The 20,567-nt window shown below is 39.5% G+C and overlaps 1 protein-coding gene across 9 annotated transcripts in view; it reads right to left on the bottom strand.

Moving 5' to 3' along the window:
* Positions 1 to 341: 341 nt before the first annotated feature.
* Positions 342 to 20,567, bottom strand: part of LOC122780544 (discs large homolog 1-like protein) — a 95,271-nt gene continuing 75,045 nt past the window's right edge. For 8 of the 9 annotated variants that reach the window (XM_044043569.1, XM_044043572.1, XM_044043571.1 and 5 more), the window contains 10 exons: positions 15,101 to 15,283; positions 12,326 to 12,389; positions 10,602 to 10,617; positions 8,711 to 8,752; positions 8,274 to 8,324; positions 7,666 to 7,767; positions 6,552 to 6,724; positions 6,351 to 6,460; positions 5,379 to 5,470; positions 4,296 to 4,468 (listed from right to left, as the gene is read on the bottom strand). In XM_044043569.1, the coding sequence (XP_043899504.1) occupies positions 4,362 to 4,468; positions 5,379 to 5,470; positions 6,351 to 6,460; positions 6,552 to 6,724; positions 7,666 to 7,767; positions 8,274 to 8,324; positions 8,711 to 8,752; positions 10,602 to 10,617; positions 12,326 to 12,389; positions 15,101 to 15,283 (940 nt within the window). In that variant the 3' untranslated portion in view covers positions 4,296 to 4,361. Of the gene's footprint in view, positions 4,198 to 4,295; positions 4,469 to 5,378; positions 5,471 to 6,350; positions 6,461 to 6,551; positions 6,725 to 7,665; positions 7,768 to 8,273; positions 8,325 to 8,710; positions 8,753 to 10,601; positions 10,618 to 12,325; positions 12,390 to 15,100; positions 15,284 to 20,567 lie in introns of those variants that run through there. The other variant, XM_044043568.1, reaches the window with a different exon arrangement.

Genomic DNA, 20,567 nt, shown 5'->3' with positions numbered 1-20,567 from the left:
GATGGAATCAAATAAATGGTAACTAAAGATAGGGACGTCAATCATTTTATCAAACTTTGGAGTTGGTGGTCCTTACCTATACTCTTTCTTTTGACGCCGCATAAACAGACCGAGGGTTCACACAGTGACGCAGTGGCTGGCATTGTTGCCTCACAGCAAGAAGGTCGCCGGTTCAGGTCCTGGTTCGACCGAAGGCCTCTCTGTGTAGAGTTTGCACGTTCTCCCTCTGTGTGCGTGAACTCTCTCTCTCTCCAGTTTCCTCACACAGTCCACAAACATGCACAGACCCTCGTGTGGAGGATGCAGCCGTGAAATAACAACGAGCAAATGAATAGACAAACTTGACACCTGAAGGTTTAGTGTGGAGACTTAACAAGGCAGCCACATCAGACAGACCATTACAAACCTGCAGCAAATGTGAAAGTAAAATATATTCAAATTTACAGTTACTATATTATATTCACATCTGTACACATTCCCGCTACCCACACTGGAATAAGAAACAAAAATCATAATATCTATTTATGGGTCAAAAGATTTCAGTAGATGTCGATAAAGACCTTTATTTATTTATTTTCTGTACCAAAATAGGCAGTTAGAGCAGGGATTAAATATTATAATATGTTAGATATAGATCCATCTCTAGAATAGATTCTCTGCATCAGTGCTTTACTCTAACAGACAGTGGCTAACACACCAGCCAGAGTCACACAGAGAGCTCATCTTCTGTCAGGTGAGGACAAACATACCGCGCTCATCCACTTTGATTCATGAATATACTGTACATGGAAAGAAAAGGAGTTTAGCCGAACATTCTGTGAGGAGATATTAAAGCTTTTTTTTTTTTCTTGTTTTTTTTCTTTCAAAAACACATGTGCTCAAAACCATTTACTACTGGGGTGTAAAAGCTACGCTGCAGACAGAAGGGTCTCTCTCTGCATGCCTCTGGCCTCCAGTCAGCTTGGAGGAGTCGCCTCAGGGATCGAGGGTGGAGATGGGGGGGAAGTGGTCGGCTGACAAGGTCCATAACAGGGGCTGTGTCACCAAAAGCATCTCGGTATCTCAAACGCAAAGATTATTGTGACATCATTTTCTTTTAGCTCCGTTTTTGGGTTCCCATCAAGTTCAGATGGGAACATCCGGCTCCTTATCTGCTAAAGGCTCTGCTATGTTTACCAGTAATAGTGTCTCTAACTGAACTGTGTGTCGGGCCGTGTACAAGGTGAAACTCACTGCTGCAGATTCAGGCGCTGATTCTCTGCAGGTTCACCGCGATGAGATGTGGCGACATTATCGTGGACACATCTGTGAAGGTTCCTGGCTGTCCAGGTCATAGTCATCTACAGTAGTTAGCTGTAGACAAGGCTCACCTATTGTGTTGACTTTGGATGGGGATGTTGGATCAGACACGGTGTCTCTCAGGTGACCTTTACGACCCTCATACATACCTCGGACTCAGGTGAAACTAACAACCTGAAACTGGGTCAGAGGTGAACCTGAAACCCAGTCACGATGTGAAACAACTGGGTTGTTTCACAGGCTTAATATTAAGTCAGAAGTGAAGAACCTTCTAGGATGAGAGGTGAGAGGTGTCCAGTTGCCTACAGTTAACTCCTGAACATGTTCGAACTGCTTTAAGGAAGAAGCAGGGTCATCAGTTCAAAGGTTATTTTTGTGATCTCACATGTCTCCCCTTCTGCATGGAAATAAAAATGTCCACAGACTGTGTCAATATATATATGTTAACATTCATTTCTATGAATATTTATGTTTAAATTCACTGCTGCTCCTGCCGTAAACTGCCATCCTCAGTTTAGTGTGGAACTAAAATAGCATATTTTAGGTTATTTCAATTATTTTGCACAACGTTTAAATTGGAGCATGAGAAATAAAACATGTGTAAAAGGTGAAAATGATAAAGGAAAGTCATTTTCAAGCGACAGGACATTTGAAGGTGTGCAAAAGTGAGAGTGTGTGGAAATACTGACATTAGATTGTACTTTACTTCCATGCAAATCTCCTCTTTCTAGAAGTGTGGACATCTGAGGGATCACAAAAGCACCATTGAAGATTCAGCCACTGTCGTGTAAAAGCTTTTCTGTAGGGGGCGCCGCCATCTGACCCAATCTCTAAGTAAATGAATTAGCATCGTAGTTGGCTCAAATAAAAACAGCATGAAGCGTTGTTACCTGCAGAGCTAAAACAGTAACCTGAGAGTAGCCGTGTTCAACAAACGTATGATGTGCAGCAAATGAGTAAAAATATATCCTCTCCAGATCTTTCATACCAGAATTCTACCGTACATAAAAAAATAAAAACTAATTTATACCACAAACACTGGGATGGTATCAGCAGTGTCAATCTAAGATGCTTTTAAGAAACCAGCCCTCATTAGTGCAACTACAGAACAGTGGGAGGGGACAGCTGATTATGATTGTGATGATAGTGATGAAGAACATGATACACTGGCAAATGCTCGACCGATGTCACACTGTGAGCGTGGAGACGTGAAGAGGAGTGAAGGCATGAGAAAGGAGGGAAGAAGAGGAAAGAAGGAAGGAAGGAAGGAAGGAAGGAAGGAAGGAAGGAAGGGGGAAAGACAGGAAAAGCAGCCAAAGTCTGCTTCAGTGATCAGTGAAGTTTTTGATAAAGGAAGGATCTAGGCCTGTATTTACCAAACAGTTATGTTATGTAACGTTAAACTTAAACATCTTGCCTACTTTAAACAAAATATGATTCAGCTGAAGCAATATCACATCAGTTTTACTTTTAGCCTGTTATTGCATTTGATTTAAACATCTAATAGGATTTTACACCGCTTGTATTCTACTAATTTTCTCATTTACAAGACAGGGGCACAACTACAAGAATCAATCAATTTCCACTAATCAGTTTTGGACATGAATTAAACCTATTATTTGTTTTTTGTTTTTTTGGTGAAGAATCTCAACGCTATCAAAACTTCCTGCTCCAGTTTGGGGTTTCTTTTGTTTCCATCACAGCTAATTTCCCTTCCACGTTTTACATTTGTATTTAAAGTTATTATCATGTGCAAATGACTTAAATTTCTTACAGAATAGCACCTGCCGCGTAAAATACAAGTTATTTTTTTATCAAACTGAACAACAATGCAAATGTAGTGTGAATAAGTGCTGCCTTAAAATGATTTTTGATAATACTCTGACTTGTGTTAAGGAAAATGTACCTCTTTCACTACACTAAGTTCCTGCACTAAGTAACTTGTTTTAAGAAAAGAAAGTCGAGCTCCAGCAGCTACAGTTCAGCACAAATGCTCCTGTTTTCTATCTGTTCCATGAAATTACTTTACTGAAATGACCATTTTGTGTTTGTTGCCTGAGGGATCGGAGCTGTTAGCTTCAAAGGTGATCAGAGGGTGCTGCTCAGCAAAAGTTAAACAGCCTTGATACATAGATTAATGTGTCCTAATATTTACTGAAATTACTTTTTTTCACCTTTAAAAATCTATAATTCTCAGAAAGATGATAGATATAGGCTCAGAGCTTCAGCTGGACTCTACCACCATGATGATTCATTCCCAGCTTAACTTCTGATTGAGAATACTCATTAGATCTGATATATTTTTTGTTAACAAAACTTGTACTACAGTTTTAAGTCAATATCTTTGATTACAAAATGTTGGGGGCGCACGTTTTCACCTCGTGTCTGCAGACAGCTTGAAGGGGAAAGGATGGAGCAAAGTAGGGGATGAGAAAATGAATGAATGAAAGGAAGAAAAAAGACAAGAAAGGGATAAGCGCTAAACAGGAGCGATGCCATGAGGACGGACAGACAAGAAAGAAGAACAACATCTTCTCCCGAAAACATGCTCTTAAAGCTACAGCGTGCAAAAGTCTGCGTCTCGGTGACAATATCATCATTACAAACCCATACATTAATGCATTACCCTTTCGTTAATATGAAAACAACGACAACAACAATAATAAGAACAACAATAATAATGAAATAAAATCACATCATGGTACATGTCGCCTTGATTTGAACCACCTCCTTAAACATTAAGGAACTGAGCCATAGGAAGATCCACCGATAGGCTGCTGGACAGACTTGAGCTCCTCCCCTCTTCAGGAAGCAGCTGTCCCAGCTCGTCCCAGCCTCATACAATTACATGTGCTTGTGTATGTGTGTGTGTGTGTGTGTGTGTGTGTGTGTGTGTGTGTGATCGTAGTGATGTGTGTGCAACAGACAGTGAGAGAGAGAGTGAGAGAGAGAGACAGAGAGCGAGAGGAAGCAGGCTGATAATAGAAAATCACAAAAGTAGGAAGTTTTGAAAGATAGAATGTGTGTGTGTGTGTGTGTGTGTGTCATATACATGTGTTTGTTCAAAGTCGTTCCTTGGTCGGTACCCAGATGTATGGACCTGACTGCTCCTCAATGATCTGCTTCACCTGCGAGTACACTTCCTCTAGAGAAGAGCCCTGGACTTTAGCTGCAGAGTGAGGAGATAAAGAGAGAGAGAGGGAGAGAAATCAATGTCCATCCAGTGTGTAAGAATTAGTGACATCTAACGGTGAAACTGCAGACTGTAACAAATGAGGACTCCTCTGTTCACACCTCCCCCTCTCAGCCACGTCAGTGAATAACGATGGCCTTCACATACCAGAGAGGACGTAGTTCCTTTTTCATTTGCGTAAAAGCTTCAATGTGTAAAATGTGTGCACTTTGGCCGTTTTGTTCATTCGAGCTGCTGAAACAGAACATGGCGCCGCAAGATGGCAGCCTACAAGGCCCTGGCTTAAAGGCTTATTCTAAGGCTACCAAAACTTTAACATTTTTATTTTAAAGAAATAATACACACATACAAACACACTTCTTTCATTTCTGTCCAATAAACCATCCTAAGTGTTACACACTGGGTCTTTAAATGAAAAGTAAACTGTAAAAGTTATCACCAGTACATTAATGTGCTTTACACACATGTTTATTTTGGACCTTTTAAATGGGAATGTTCAACGTGAAGCTTTTATTCCCATGTGACCTTGATTTTAAAAATATATAAAAATTTATATAAATAAATGCAGAGTTCACAGGACAGATTTTTTCATCCATATTAAATCTTACTAATGTGGTAGGCAGGTCTGTTTGCTTTATTAATGTCTGATATACAACAGCACAATACACATATTGGTGCAAAACATACTCCCTCATGTGGCTCAGAGGTGTACTGCACATATAAATCTTAAAAAGCATGGGAAAAAAATACTACAAATTTATTTGGCAACCCAAAATCAACCTTCCACAACCTTCCTGTAGATCCTGACCCAGTCTCAGGATTAATGTGTATGTTGTAAAGTGGTAGTGGCTTATGAATAAGCATATTACAGAGAGCAGGAACTAACCAGTGAAGTACTCTGTGAACTCCTGCTCCAGTTTAACAGCTCTCTCGTAAGTCTTCCTCGCCTGCTCCTCAGTAAAACGTTTGTTCATCTCTCTGGAGACAGACACACACAAACACACACACAACATGAACGTTCAGTAGTGGTCACATGAAAGGATTATTTTTTAACTTTTATTACAGTGAAACTGCACCAACACACATTGGGCCAATAAAAATGATTATAGCACAAATCTACGTGCATGATTTGTTTTGTTTTACCACAGGCTCAAAGTGAACTGCTCTATATATTCAATATATCACACAGCCATAGAGTTACATAAGAAATACACGAAAAATGTGTCAAATAAGACAAATCTTTATTAAACTCAGATTGATCGTAACCAATTTCTTCATTTCTTTCAATTTCTCCCATTTCATTAATGATAGCATTACTATAAATGATTAACAGAAACTCACAAATAATCAAAACGCTACTTAAAGGGGGTTTGATGTTTTTATGCTGGATGCTTACAGTTGGATTATTGTCTTTTATGTCCATGTACATGAACAGTACACACAAGTATTTGGTTTATTCTAAAATATGTTTTTTACTTATATACATGGACATTTTCCTGTGGGTGACATCAGCAGGATGTTGTTCCATTGTTTAGATTATAAAGTGAGCTTAAAAGTGACTCTTGACTCTGTTTCATCACAGCTTATTTTGACCATATTGGCAGACAGAATCCTGTTTAGCTGTCCAGGAATTACACAATATTAAGATTACATTGTCTCTCATTCATGTTGGTTTAAAGGCTGAGCTAGAAAGTCTATTTCCTTGTGTTGTGGACAAACGTTCCAGAGAGAACTGTGGAAAACTAATGGACCTTTAGTTTAACTTGTTATGCCAACTCTTGATTCTAAGACTATGAACTGAATTTCAAAGAAGTCATACTTTATGCAGTCTTTTGAACACGTTACTCATGCTACTTACAGGATGTTGTCGACATTGAGCGGGCTAATGAAGACAGCTATGGGATAGAGTCCTGCCAACTGGAGACGCTTTATTGCATTCCCTGATACATCCAGTATACAATGTTTACCCTGGGAGAGAGACATAAAGTCAGAGAGAGACAAAATTAGACAACTCTTCCTCTTCGGTCTTCCACAAAATTGAAGTCCGTCAGTGTCTCACCTTGTCAGCGACCTCTCGTACAGACTGTATGCTGGTTCCATACAGGTGGTTGTTGTACTGTCCGGCCTCAATGAATTTATGTTCCTGAATCTCTCGCTCCATGAGCTCTCTGGAGGACATGAAGTGATAATCTCTGCCGTCCACCTCGTAGTCCCGACGCGGCCGTGTTGTGTCTGAGGATCAGAGTTATTGGAGACATAAATATCACCACATCAGGTGCCTTCTTTTACTGTAGTTCTTGCTTTATACCGTTCTGGTACAAATCAACCAGGCTGAACCGGTACAACTAACAGTGCCACTGCCAGAAACAGTAAGTTTAAGAGTTTGAGCTACGTGTTAAATGAAAAGAGTCTAGGCTTATAAATGGGCTACATAACCAAGCATCTTATGCATCTCCAGAATACAAACGCTGAATATATCATTATAAGTCTCCGGAACACGCCTTCTCCTTCGGAGGTGTCTGGCTGCAGCAGCAGTGCTTATTCTTATCATAAGCAAACTAAGATAAGGTGTTGTTTTCTCAGCATAGCCACTCAAATTTGGAATGTTCATATTCTGAACACTGGTATTTATCATCATCAAGGGAACGGCAAATATCTCACAAAAATTCTGACCATCACAAAACTGTTTATAAGCAAGTAAGTGCGACATTGTAACATATTACTCCCTGAATCGGAAAGAAATACAGGTATGAGAGCACCCTTAATATTGCTTTTTTTTAGACAAATCTTTAGTTTGAAAACATTAAAATGATATACTTGTTCTTGTATTGATTTATTTCAATAACAATTCCCTGTGAAACAAGTCTTCTCTTCAGGCATAGTCTGAATATAATCTGAAGAGTAACAGCACAGATACTTATGGTAGATAAGCTTTCACTTTTGTTTTAAGTTAAGATTAAAGGAAGGTGAACATTAACTTTAAGTGAGTCTATACAATAAGCTGAAAAGTACAGTAAAGCAGAAAAGCCTGACACCATAGTCAACACAAGTGTTGGGGCTCAGAGAAACGTCGTAAAAATGAAATGATTTTATAGTTTTCAAAATGTGACTGAGGGTCAAGGAGATGTTTCTATGTAATTTCAGAGATCACAAAGTTGAGAAAAAAAACTCACGTGGGACACAGGAGCCAAACTTATCAGGGAACTCAGAGATGAGGTCATCGTTGATCCGATCTTTCATTGGTCCGAGCACGATGACTGGCCGTGTGTAATTCACTAACAAAGAGACAAAGAAACAAAGGAAGCACAGTTTTGTTAAGGGATCTGTAAAACTAGATTTGTTATACTTCATTAAACATGAGTAAAATGATTGTGTACCATGAAAGATGCAGCTAAGACTGATGAATTGACACTTTTCATAGTATTTATCTTATTGATTTTTGAGATTACAGGCCCTTTCATGGTTTTACAATTTATTGTTTTAAATCCCTCTCCTTTTTCAGAAACAAAACGCAACATAGATTACACACGTAGCTGTTAAAGATACATTTCTCAATAAGACTTTTTTGGCAGATTTTATTTAGAGTTGATTAATATCCTTCAATGTCTGCTTTATGTGTAAACTGGTATTTTTTTGCTTTGTTTGCTGCTTTTTAACCACAGCGACTGCACAGTATAATGTATATTTAATGTGCATGTATAATTATTTACAGATTCTAGAAATAACTGTTTTTCATGTACAGTAAGATGAAACAAACTATGTCACTGACAAAACTACTGACCTTCTTGCTGCATGACAGGCTGGTAGGTAAGGAAGACCTCCTCCTGGCCAGCTAAGTGGACAAATAAAAATGTTGGACATGTTTAGAGGCACAGTTGACGTGATTATTGATAATCGAACAAAACACCCTTATCCTTTTTCTACTTTTGACTCCTTCAGCAGCGCTGGAAAATCAGGCTGGAGAAGCAGAGGAAGGTGAATGCATGCACAAACACACGAGCACATGAAAACACAGTAATCACGCACGACACGCAAAATACACATGTGCATGTACACATGATCCTTCCATGAGGTCAGAAAGAGAACACACGCACACACACACACACACACCAGCAACGAGATATGTGTAAAGTTGCTGAGGTTTGAAACACAAAACACAAATATTGAGAGAGAGAGCGAAAGAGAGCGAGAGAGAGACAGTGGAGGGGTGAGACTTACAGGAACTACTCTCACTATCGCTGGTGCCAGAGGTTACCAGCTCTGGAAGGACAAGACAAGTCAGAGTCAGCAACACACACACACACACACACACACAACACGCATACATACGTACATACAAAACAATATTCCATCCATATCCAACATTAATCCATCCATGAACCCTTTTTCACAGTAGACATTTTGAATATGTTTGTTTTGTTACTGGTCACATGAACGACGTCTCTGTTCAAGCTCGTGTAATTCAGGACAGTGTGACGGTGAACCAGCCATCATTAAACTGATTATTTACACCTGTGCTTGTCCTACTGTAATGCTGCCTTCACATGCTATTGGAAAGATGATACTTGAACTGCGAGTGTGTTAAGTTCAAGTGCTTTTGTTGTTGGAGTGGAATGAAAAGTGGCTGACACACGGTTCAACCTTTACCTGCTTCTTGGGTGCAACAATATTTGAATTGTTCATTCACCAGCTAGAGCATTAAGAAGAACATTTTTGTACACAGGCTTCCTACAGCGTAAAGGCAAGTTAAATTCAAGACTTTTTAAGACTTTTTAAATGCCACTTGAAGTGAAATTTAATACCAATTTTACAATAAACAAAAAAAACAACGTTGCCCAAAAACACATTAGTAAGGGACAACTTTGCCCAAGTGTTTATTTCAGCATAAAACATGACTTTTCAGTCCAGTGCAAAAGTTAGAATATCTACTTCCTACGTTGGTATTGTGACATCCTGGCCAAAAACAGTTCTATTGGTTCCCCTGTCCTAATCTGCATAATATTACTGCAAGAAGCATTTGATAAATTATTTATACATATTTATTTTTAACTAACTGTTACTAATTATTTTGAGATTTTCAATTACAAAATAGAATCATAAAATCCTACTTCCTATGTGGATTTAAGACATCTTAATATTAATTAATACCAAGATTTATGAATTCAATGCCCTCTAAGACTTTTTAAGGATCCACGGGAACTCTGGTACACAGTCAACAACAACGACCTGCAATTTGCAGGTCGGGAACTATAAACCATAATTCCGAGGGCACATGAAGGCAGCATTATATCAGCTAAAATCTGAGACGTATAGCCAATAGTATGTGAACACCTGAGAATGACATCATCCAAAACACCAAAAAAACACCTCTGAAAAAAGAAGCCAAATTGGGTTTAAAAGATGGGATTTTTTTTAAATACAGTGACAGTGTATTTAAGTTAAAATGATTTGTAATGAATGTTTAGTGGTACAATCCCATTAATTTGAGCAGAATAGGAAAAAAATAAAAGCAGTGGGTATCCACTGTCCAAATGCGGAATAACTATTGAACAATATCACTCAGTACAGGTTTATTCGAATTTTCTGGCTAAGAGTCAACTTCTTCCTTTAACTGTACAACTATAGAATATACCATATTGTTTTCAGCTGCGGTGTACTGTACTACTGTTTGAAATATTAACAAATGTTAGCATATCAAAATGTGATAAATAAATGAAAGGATAATGCTCTATTATATTATGCAAATGGAATCAATTGACATTATATAAAATGACTGAAATTAGGTTGACCAAAGTACTTGAATACTTCTATAATTTGGATCTATAATAATAATAATAATAATAATAATAATAATAATAACAACAATAATATAATAATCCAATGGTATAATCCATATCTACACATGTATGACAGAGGACATTATGGATTGACACATTACAGAAAATCCCTCCACCTCAGGTCCAGGACTGTGGGGGAGGAGTCTGAGGGAGGGAATAATAAGGAGGAGGTGGTGAAATGACCACGATAAAGCTGTGACAAGACTGGTTTGCTGAAAAGGTGAAGTTACATGTACTGTCCAGCAGGTGTCAGTGAAAGAGAACACACCTACCTTTATCATCCTGATCCTGCAGAGAGGGAGGGAGGGAGAGAGAGAGAGAGAGAGGGAGAGAGGGAGAGAGAGAGAGAGAGAGAGATGTCAATCATTATACCAAAGGTGATCACAGCAGAATCAGTAGTAGACCAGTAGTCTAATAGTTGGGACAAAATCTGGTCCCAATTATTTGATTGAACCTCATTTCTGAGAAACTGGTTAAAGTTAGGGTTAAGATTTGAATTGTAGTTAGGTTGAAGTTAGGGTTAGGGTTAGGCATTAACTGGTTGTGTTTCGTTTTAGGGATAACGCATTTTTTAGGCCAGGGGTGTCCAAACCCTTTAGACCTTTTCTGAACAGTAAAAGTTACTTACAAATGTACGGTTTTATAGTAATTTCGTTTACCTATTTTTTTGTTTTCCTTATAAATTATCATTTAGTTTCATTTTTTTAAATGTATGCTTTTCTTTCACATCTGGATTCAGATATCATAATAGGAGGTGAATGCAAACCCCAGACCCTAGCTTAAAAGCGCGTGAGGATGACATATGAGGCAGATTTTCTGTCCCACTCCCACTGGACATGCCTGGTTGTCACGTCCTGAGAAGAATAGCTGCGCAAACCTGCGTGTGTGTGTGTGTGAAATTATTTTTAATTATCAGCTCTTCACCTTGCAGAGTTGCTCAATCACATGTGTGAGGTGTGAGGGAAGCAGACAACACAGCTGACAGCACGGTGATATCAATAGCTTGTGTTAGACTTGTGTGTGACACGGCATTGCGTAAGTGTGATTACAGTCACAACGTTAGTTCACATGAGGGACGCTGCACATCATACATTTTCCAAGCAATAAAATGCGCGTTGGTGCACGTTAGCATAATCATAACTTTCAAGATTCTTACTGTAGAGTCTACAATACAAAGACTATTATAAAAAAAAACACATTCTGTTGTCTTCCAAAAAAGTCATTTACTACTTAAGGGTCATCATTTCTATATAGCTGCAGGAATGCAAACAGATTATCTACCGTATTTGCAGAAATGACCACTATACTGTGCATTTAGCTGCTGTGCAGCACAATTTTAATTCAGTTTTACAGCTTTTTATGTCTTAAAAATACGGGCTATAATTAAGTGTGTCAACATTTATTTAATCTTAACAAAATTAAGGTTGTGTTATCTCACTGAGAGCCTGATTATTATAGTGAATTACTGTCAGATGGACAGGTGAAAAACTGTGAAAAACTTTCCTCTGCCAACGACAGCTTTTTTTGTTGGTTAGCTGTCAGAGAATTGAAATTTCCCAAAAAGTTGGTGCGCATATTTAGTGGCTTTCCATATTATTTGGAGATTATACATTATATTTTTTGCACTTTTATCAATTTGCTAGACTTAAACTGCAGCAATTAGATAATGGGAATCCACACAATGCCTTTTTTTTTCCAGCCCCAGCCTTAAGTCTTAATGTTACAGTTGAAAAGGGAGACATGTTACTTATTATTGCTTGACAGTTGTGCTTCCTTAATTGGTTTGGTTGATGATAAGACCATAGATAAGTGGGATGCGACGTGGGAAGAGAGTTATTCAGCTCATTCTGAGTTGTGTATTTCTTAATAAAAACCATTGGATGACATGGTACCATAGCTGCTGCAAAATAAAATTAGGAATGAGCAGCACCAGTATGTGGGTTTCATGCAGCTCACGCTCATTAGTTTAAGGTTTATATGATGAGGTGCCACTTACCGATTTGTCCTGAGACCTCGTCACTCTGACTGTCTTTAACCGCGACCTCTCTTTCTTCTCTGCCCTGTGAAAAAGGATTGAGGGAAACATTTAAAAGAAAACATAGAGATGCCCATGCCTTTAATCTGTCTTTATGTGACATTGACCAGAAGATGAAAATAGCAGTTCATCTGCACAAGTAATGTTAGAAACATCACTGTTCAATCATTTCAACTTCCTGAAATATGTATACATTATTTCATGCTCCAGTGGTGCACACAAAAAACAACAGTTGTTTTCCTGTCTGAAAATATACCAAGGCCAAATATCACCCAAAAAAAGAGAGAAAATGCTATATTCAAAAGACAATTTTGTCACCTAATACATTTTCAATCTGACCTAAGAGCATCGCCGTGAATTTCTGAATATACTATTCAGAAATGCCATCACCATAGTGAGAGGCAGCGGATTGAATTTTGTGCAAATGTCCAGATATGATGTAAATTCACAGTCCACCGTCCACTCGTCTAAATGGACTGCTGTGATTAACTTGTGACAATGGCGGCAGGACAGGACACGGAGATGAGCAAATGGTATCAGCTATGGAAGAGAAGAAATGTTCTCCTCTCTGCTTTCTTCTGCCAGGGAGATTTTCTTCTTTTTTTTCTCTCTCTCCCAAGTTTAAATTTAGATATGTCACTTTCTGTGCAGGACCATTTCCTGCTGGTGATCACTCAGACTGCTTGAATTTCAAATAAGCCCTGTCTGCAGTGAAGGGGAATGTTTGTTTCTTGAAGCCTCATTTTAACATTTAGGCTGAAAAGTGCTCTTTTAATGTACAAAGGTCTTATATAATGCAAGTGAAGAAAATCCAGCAGTTTCAAAGTCTAACAGCAGACATTATGATATGAACCCCAAGGCAAACGGTTGCATTGAGGGTCATGCTTTGAGTTTAATCCCTGACAGCTAACATCTGAGAGGATTTACATGCAAACAATAGCTTCACAAGAGCAACACTGCATCAGGACATGAACTCGCTCCTTACTTTTCCATTTCCAGTCTCAACTGAGACATCAATAACTCCACTACTCTTTTTCTTCCTTCCTAAGAACATGATTAAAATGTAATCTTAGTTATTTTAGCTGGGCTGTGGAGAGTGGATGGGAGCAAAGTAAGAGAGGGAGAAAAGAAATTGGAAATTAGGAGAGAAAGTTGAGCAGCAGAAAAGCGACAGAACAAGGAATATAAAAGGAACAGGAGGATGAAGATTGGACAATGGAAGATGTATTGACAAGTGTGGAGGGAAGTAGTGAGAGGAAGGTGAGGAGGAAGGGGGTAAGTGGGATATTAGGAGAAGAGGAGGGAAAGGGAGAAGGAAGAGAAGTGAAGAGAGGGAAAGCAGGAAAGTGACAGGGGACTCAGCAAGACAGGATGGGGAGAAGTTGAAAGAAAGTGAGAGGAGGAGGCATGTAGGAGTAAGGAGGTTACAGCAAGAGAAGAGGTGGAGTGTGGGGAGATGGGGATGACAGGGAGAGGAGGAGAGAACAGAAGAAACACGGGGAGTGGAAGAGAAGGGGAAGAAGAGGAGAGAGCGAGCGAGCGTAAAGGAGTATATAACACATGAATATAATTGCATTATGTACACGTTTAACAGAAGAACAGCTGTGGTTGATGTCTGCGTCTTCTTTTATACTCCACACTTGGAACTGTCACACCTTTATTCTATTAACCCAATGCACTTATAGCCTCTAACACCAACTTTCTCTCCACCAGGCTCTATTCTGACACCTCAGTCTATTAATACTCCTCCTCCGATATCCCTGCGTGACAGCCTCTGAATCCATCCCTCCCATGGCCAGTCCTCTCACTCCTTCACTTACTCACACTCATCCCTGTTACTTGTAATCCCTTGTTACATGTAATCCCCCCACTTCCCTCTCGCAGTCATTTTAACACGCCTTCCCTTGGAAACCTATGAGCAGTTGTCTGTCACCTCCTCCACAGTGGAGGTAAAGACAGAGGTGGGAAACGAGGAGAGGTGAGAGAGATGAACACATCCATATTTCCACCGCAGATTTACATTCAGCAGGTTGTACAAGAAGATGATGAGCTGACAGCGACGCTTGGAATCGCTGAAAGTGACAGTTGTCCAGGAGCTGAAATCACTGGCCCTGGTGTCTTGATATGAGGAATGTGTGAACACAAACATCACCCACTAATGTTTGGCAGTGGTCATTGTCAACTGTAGGTATTACAGGTTCCACAATAACCTTTCAGTATATTGAAAAAAAGAAATGACACGAAAGAAAGGACTCTCTTTACTGCCTCACAACTGAATCTGTCAGCTTTTTCCTCATCAGATCTAAGGCCGTGTTTGGACAGTGACATAAAAGTTGAGAGAGAAAGAGAACACTCTTATTATCTGTACAGATCCTTTTCTTGGTCTCAAGCACGGACAAAAATGCAATCCAATGCAGCAAAAACGTGTCAAAATGCCAAAATGTCAAGTAGTAGACATCACAAGAGAGTTTAAAATATTCCTGAAGAAGTGTGTCCGTTGCAATCCCAAAACACAAGTATTTCAATAACTTGCAGATCATTAAAACTCAACAATCAACTGAACAGAGGAAGCAGTGTGGACTTTAGGAAAGAAAAAAGCCCAGCGCTGACGGCTTTAATGTGATTAAATCATAAGCATCATCATTTACAGATGTGAGTTGACGTGATGAGCACAGGCCTCTTACTTCACTCAGTGAATGAATAAATCAACTTGTACTGAAAAGAACAAGTTCTGACCTCCTGCGGCTGGGGATGACCCCGACGTCGGGGCAGTTTGGCGGCGGGGGGCTGAGGTGACGGGCGGGCCACCACTCCTCTTCCCCGGCACTGCTCACATGGAGGATGTCCCCAAAGTGAAAAGGTAGGGCCTGATTGGGCGCGCTGAGATCCGCCGCACTGCCGTCGTAGTCGAACAGCGCTCTGCGGACAGGAGAGAAGCACACTTCCCGTCACACATTTGTTCTTAACGAGCAGAGCAAACAGAAGGAGCATGTACAGAGCGACATATTTGCAATAATGTAGAGACACTGATGAATGAATTCAAGGTATTTTGTATTGCTTTGAATTATGCAACAACATTTGATGGATTTTGAACTGAAGACTCTGCGGCTTCAAACATCTATGTGTGTGTTTCTGATGTCACTGTTAGGTGTATTGCCTCTGAACTGTGTGATCTCTCTCTGTGACCAAACCTGTCCAAAGGGAAAAGACCTAAAAAGTAGGCCAGCAATGTGTGTGTGTGTGTGTGCAAAGGAACTAGAGCTGAAATAACAGGCCTCCACTAAAGTCCCAACTGCCTTCATCAATAAACCAGAGTGCAGACAGAGAAGGAGAAAACAACAGTGAGACGGAAAGATAATCCAGCAGGAGAAGTGGACACAGAGAACCTTGACATCATGTCATTATATATTTATCTTGTCGCGGGGAACATCAATTTCCATTAGACCGGACTGGACAATGATGAAAAGAGAGATCCTATGAGCAGGGGTTGGGCTGTCAGTGATTATCTGTGATGATACCTGGAGAACAGCAACTGCAGTCATCAGCATGGAGCAGATGAAACCTCATGCTGGTGTAATCAGCAGACAGGAAGTGTTTATATTTATGTTCAAGTATTGTTGGTGTTTCCTAATCATATATATATGTACGTTTAAAGTTTCCAGGAGGGAACTGAGCGGAGCGATTTAAGATTTTGGAGGCCATTATATCAGTTGCTCATTTTAAAACGGGGAACTGCACTGATATAACTGCTTTTAAACACAAGTAAATATTAATTTGATTTAATAAAGTATCAACTCTTCCTGAAATTCATGACCTTTGAGTGTTGTCATGTCTTCACCCGGTGGGAATGCATAAGAAAAATTAAAAATGTTCTAAAATGGTATAATGTGAAAGGTTACAAGATTACAAGAAGATTTACTTTGAGCACGCAGTACATGGTTGTGTTTCTGTTTCTGTGTGCAGGGCTACATTGCATACAGTAAAAGGGCAACTGTCACACATCAATGTTTAAATAACCTTTCTTTTTTTTTCATAATGTCAGTCACAGAAATGATTAAAGATGGGAAATATGAGGGAACAGCAAACAACGAAAAGGAGAAAAATCACTACACTTACACCGAGAGTGTGTAATATTAATGAGGCAACAGCTACTGTATGTAAATGTAGTCAGGTTACATCCTGTGTAGAAGCCTCTTAGTAAATAAATAAAGCTAATTAATCCGATATTTTAAATATTATTTCAGCTGACAGATGTGAGTGTATGATTAACTGAAATGTGTAACACATTTCTGTGTTACAGGAATATTAAATAAAGTAGCATACATAGATGTTCCAGATGATGGTGCAGCTATAGCATGTTACACTGATGGATCATGTGCAGCATTATGGCCCTTTTCCACTATGGTCCAAGCTCATCTACACTCGCCTCGCCACGGCACAGTTTAGGTTGGTTTTCCACTACAAAAATAGTACCTACTCAACATGGGCGGAGTCATCACTGCACGCGACACACACAAACGAGTGACTAATGACTTGTAAAGCAGTTGTTTTCAGAATCAGATTAGAATCAGTTAATTAAAATGTTCAGTACTTCCTCCATGACCGGAGCACAGACTCCCTCTGACACGGCCGCTGAACTGAAATACAGCGGCAGGGTTTGTGATGCCGGTCGCTGGTCGCGATCAGCAGTGCTGTCGCTAAATACGATATATGCTCCTCTGGTAATTGTTGGAGATTAAGCCGCGTTTTTTTAGGATTGTTAAGTCTTTTTAACTGATCCACAGTTCGCCATTGTTCGGCTTGATTCTTGTGTAAGACGTCTCTTCCTGTGACGGCGCTCTGACCAGTCAGTGGCCAGCAGTCTGGCGGCGTCGTGCCTGGTATCGCCTCAGCTCGCTTGGAACCTCGCCAGAGCAGGTACTAAAAAAAGTACAAGATACTATGCTACGCAACTTAACTGTGCCGTGCCGAGGCGAGTCAGGCCGATGGAAACACCCCGTTAGTGAGGCCACAGCTGTGTAAATGTTCCACAGAGATAGGTTGTCACATTTCACAGTGGGCTTACAAAAGTTACAACAGTCAAAAACCAGTGACTTAAATTAGTTGTATTAACTCATGCAGATGGCTCTGACAATCTGTCCTGAAGCTGGAAAAATGAAAAATGAAATCAGTGACAAGCAGAGGGGCGAGCAGAGTGGGCAGTGCATAAAGCTGCAGTGCCAAACATTCAGTGTTTTCTGTTGATGTGATGTTTTTTTTCGCTGCGCCTGTTCAGTCTCCGTGAACAGATGCAACAAAACGGCATCCGTCATCTATAAATGGTTCTGTCAAGCAATAATAAACAGACCTGAATGAAGTGGAAGAGCAGGGGGTAAGAAGAAGTTATTACGTCAAACTGCTGGATGATTGAGTTTTTGAGCAGGAAATTTTACTTCTGAAAGTTTCCTTGGGGGCACTTCTTTATGTTTTCAGTCACTCTACTGTTGCCTCCATCTGTCTTGACGTAAAACAAATCACTTCTCTGTGCAGACACAAAACCAACTTAGAGAGAAACAGGGAGAATCACGTGGAGCTGAGAGGCGTATTATATTTAAATTGTATACTTTACTGTTTAAACAATTTTATTTTTTGACAATAAACAATATGGTAGCTGATGCAGATAGGCCTGCTGCATCTGCTGTGGGGAAACATTTGTATGCCATATTTCTTTACTTTAATTGGTTGTAGGTCTGTTGATAAAGGCCCAAGGACATTGACAGTGAATATAAGAGTTAAGAAGCTGATGTTCTGGAACATTGTGTTGAAAAAGTTGACAACTTGGCAACAAACAGAGAAGTAAACAGAGAGTAAATTGACTAAATTGTAAAAGAACAACAGCCCAATTAAAATGGGTTCTACAGCTTCAACGTGCTGTGAAATACTAAAATATAGCGTACAGAGAATTTAACATCATTGTGTTGTAATCTATTCTGTAGCTCACTCTTCTAGGGTGTTACAGAAAAATATGAAATTACAGTTCCAGGCTGCTGAGGTAAAATAGATAGTACATAATGGTGTGAATGTAAAATGAGAAGAGAACAGTAAAGAAGAGGGGACACACACACACACAACAGACGCACACAAATACACACACAGACCTTTTACACAAAGGAGAGTCATACATACTTTATGTCACCTTGCTACAGTGACATTTCCTCTGAGGAAAGGTTAGTCTGTGTCTACACATTATACACATGCATATAGTAGCCCTCGACACACACACACACACACACACACACACACACACAGTATGTAGATGAATGATGACACACGTTGGCCTAAAGCATTGGACACCCCCAATCTGTCATGCACTTATACAGCCTTATCTGAACCAATCAGGTGATTTTCTGAGGCTTCTTTTTTTTTTAAATGTGCCTCCTGATTGGTCAACGATGGGCAGTAACAGGATATGAAGAGTTTCTCACACGACAATGATTTATTATGTGAGTCAATCATGGGTTATTACATTATTTTATATAACCTTGAAATGATCCTGGCCTCTTTTTTTTTTTTTTTAAACAACTTGAAAGAATATCACCACTGACATTCAGCTTGTAAATGGATTACCTTACATAAAGGGAGTGTTCCGATAATTACCTGGCCCCATGGGAACAATCCTTATTAAACATAATGATGATTCAGGGACTCAGACCAATTTGTTTTCAAACACATGAAGCTGTTGGGTCCAGTTTTGTCTGTTGTGACTGTTTTTTATGAGACTCTAGGAATAGAAATTCTATCAGATGGATAAATTTGATAAATTTCATGAAATTTGTGAAGAGAGTTCCATGGGCCCTTAAGTGTGATAACTTTGGTGATGGTTTTTCCTCTATCATGCCATTATCAGTTAAAATTTTCCATTTGGTCCCTTCATTTGTTTATGATCATAAATGCACCTGGGTGAGTCCCAAACCGCATTAGTTAGTCCAATCGTGGGAACAAAAGGGTTGCTGTGCCAAGTGCAAGGTTCAAAAGAGTTGAACTCTCAAATAACTGTTGGTGTCTTTCGGGAATAGCAGGCAATACACCAGTCAGATTGTAATCTCGCGTTCCCTCTGAAGCCATGTGCTCCTGCACTTTGCTGAATTGCTGTCAAAAGGGCAGATTTGCCAGATTTTAAGAGCGAACACCTCTCAGTAGAGGACAAGGCAGGTGGAGTCACCGTGTGCTGTGTAGACACCTCACAATTACGATAATGCACTCTTAAAATAATTGTGTCGAATTGCACAATTGCCCTTCCACCGTCTAAAGACAGCAATGAACCAACAAAGTGTCTGACCAGAACACCAGTGGTTACTCAGATGGTCGCAATTGTTTTTTTGGGTTTTTTTTCTATTCGATGTAGGCACTGGGCAGGAAAATGACAAAGTGTCACAAGACACACTTTGTCACACTTCTTGGTGTCAATTGGATTCTTGGTTTTGTGATCACACGTTTGGTCAGAACTAAATAAAGCAGAGACGTGACTTCTTTCTGAATGATTCAAAGATGAATAAACATGTAGAGCTTTAATTGTTGATGAGGGAACACAATAAGGGGCTGACTTTGATTTAGTTTTGCTCCATTAATCGGTTTGTCAGAAAAATTCCTCATCATTGCTGTGTCTGGAACTAGTGTATGTGCTGTTTAAGCAGTATTGGTCTGATACTGATAAAAATCACCGCATCAGATATCAAAGAAAAAGAAGAAAGTAAAAATCAGATATAATCTCAAACCCTTACATCACGCACACATTTTAAATGCATGCGCGTCTGCCACAACCGTGTAACGAGAGTGTGAGGGAGGATTGCATGGCTGCCATGCTGCAGTAATCATGTCAGCTGGGTGGACTTATTTTAAGCTAAAAAAAAAGAAAAAGTAAACAAAACAAAACAAAACAAAACAGCAGTGCATCATTTTGTTTGTGAAAAATTGTTATTAATGAGTCACACTGTGGGATATCTGCTTCTTCCTTTATGCAAGTAGAACATTTGTGACACCATTGCAGCATACTGTTTGTGAAATGGATGGCATCATCATAAATGTGACACATCACAGTTGGTCTGTTTTGGCCAAAAAAAAAAGATTATTGGAGTAAATTGGACATAAACAAGCGGTACTGAGCCACCCATTGTTGTCTAAGAATAATAATGTTAGTCTTTTGTGCAGAAAGCATTCAAAATAA

This window comes from Solea senegalensis, linkage group LG14 (genome assembly GCF_019176455.1).
Source record: "Solea senegalensis isolate Sse05_10M linkage group LG14, IFAPA_SoseM_1, whole genome shotgun sequence".
Lineage (NCBI taxonomy): Eukaryota > Metazoa > Chordata > Actinopteri > Pleuronectiformes > Soleidae > Solea > Solea senegalensis.
The sequence above is the reverse complement of the archived record's forward strand: the minus strand, read 5'-3'. Positions and strand labels throughout refer to the sequence as shown.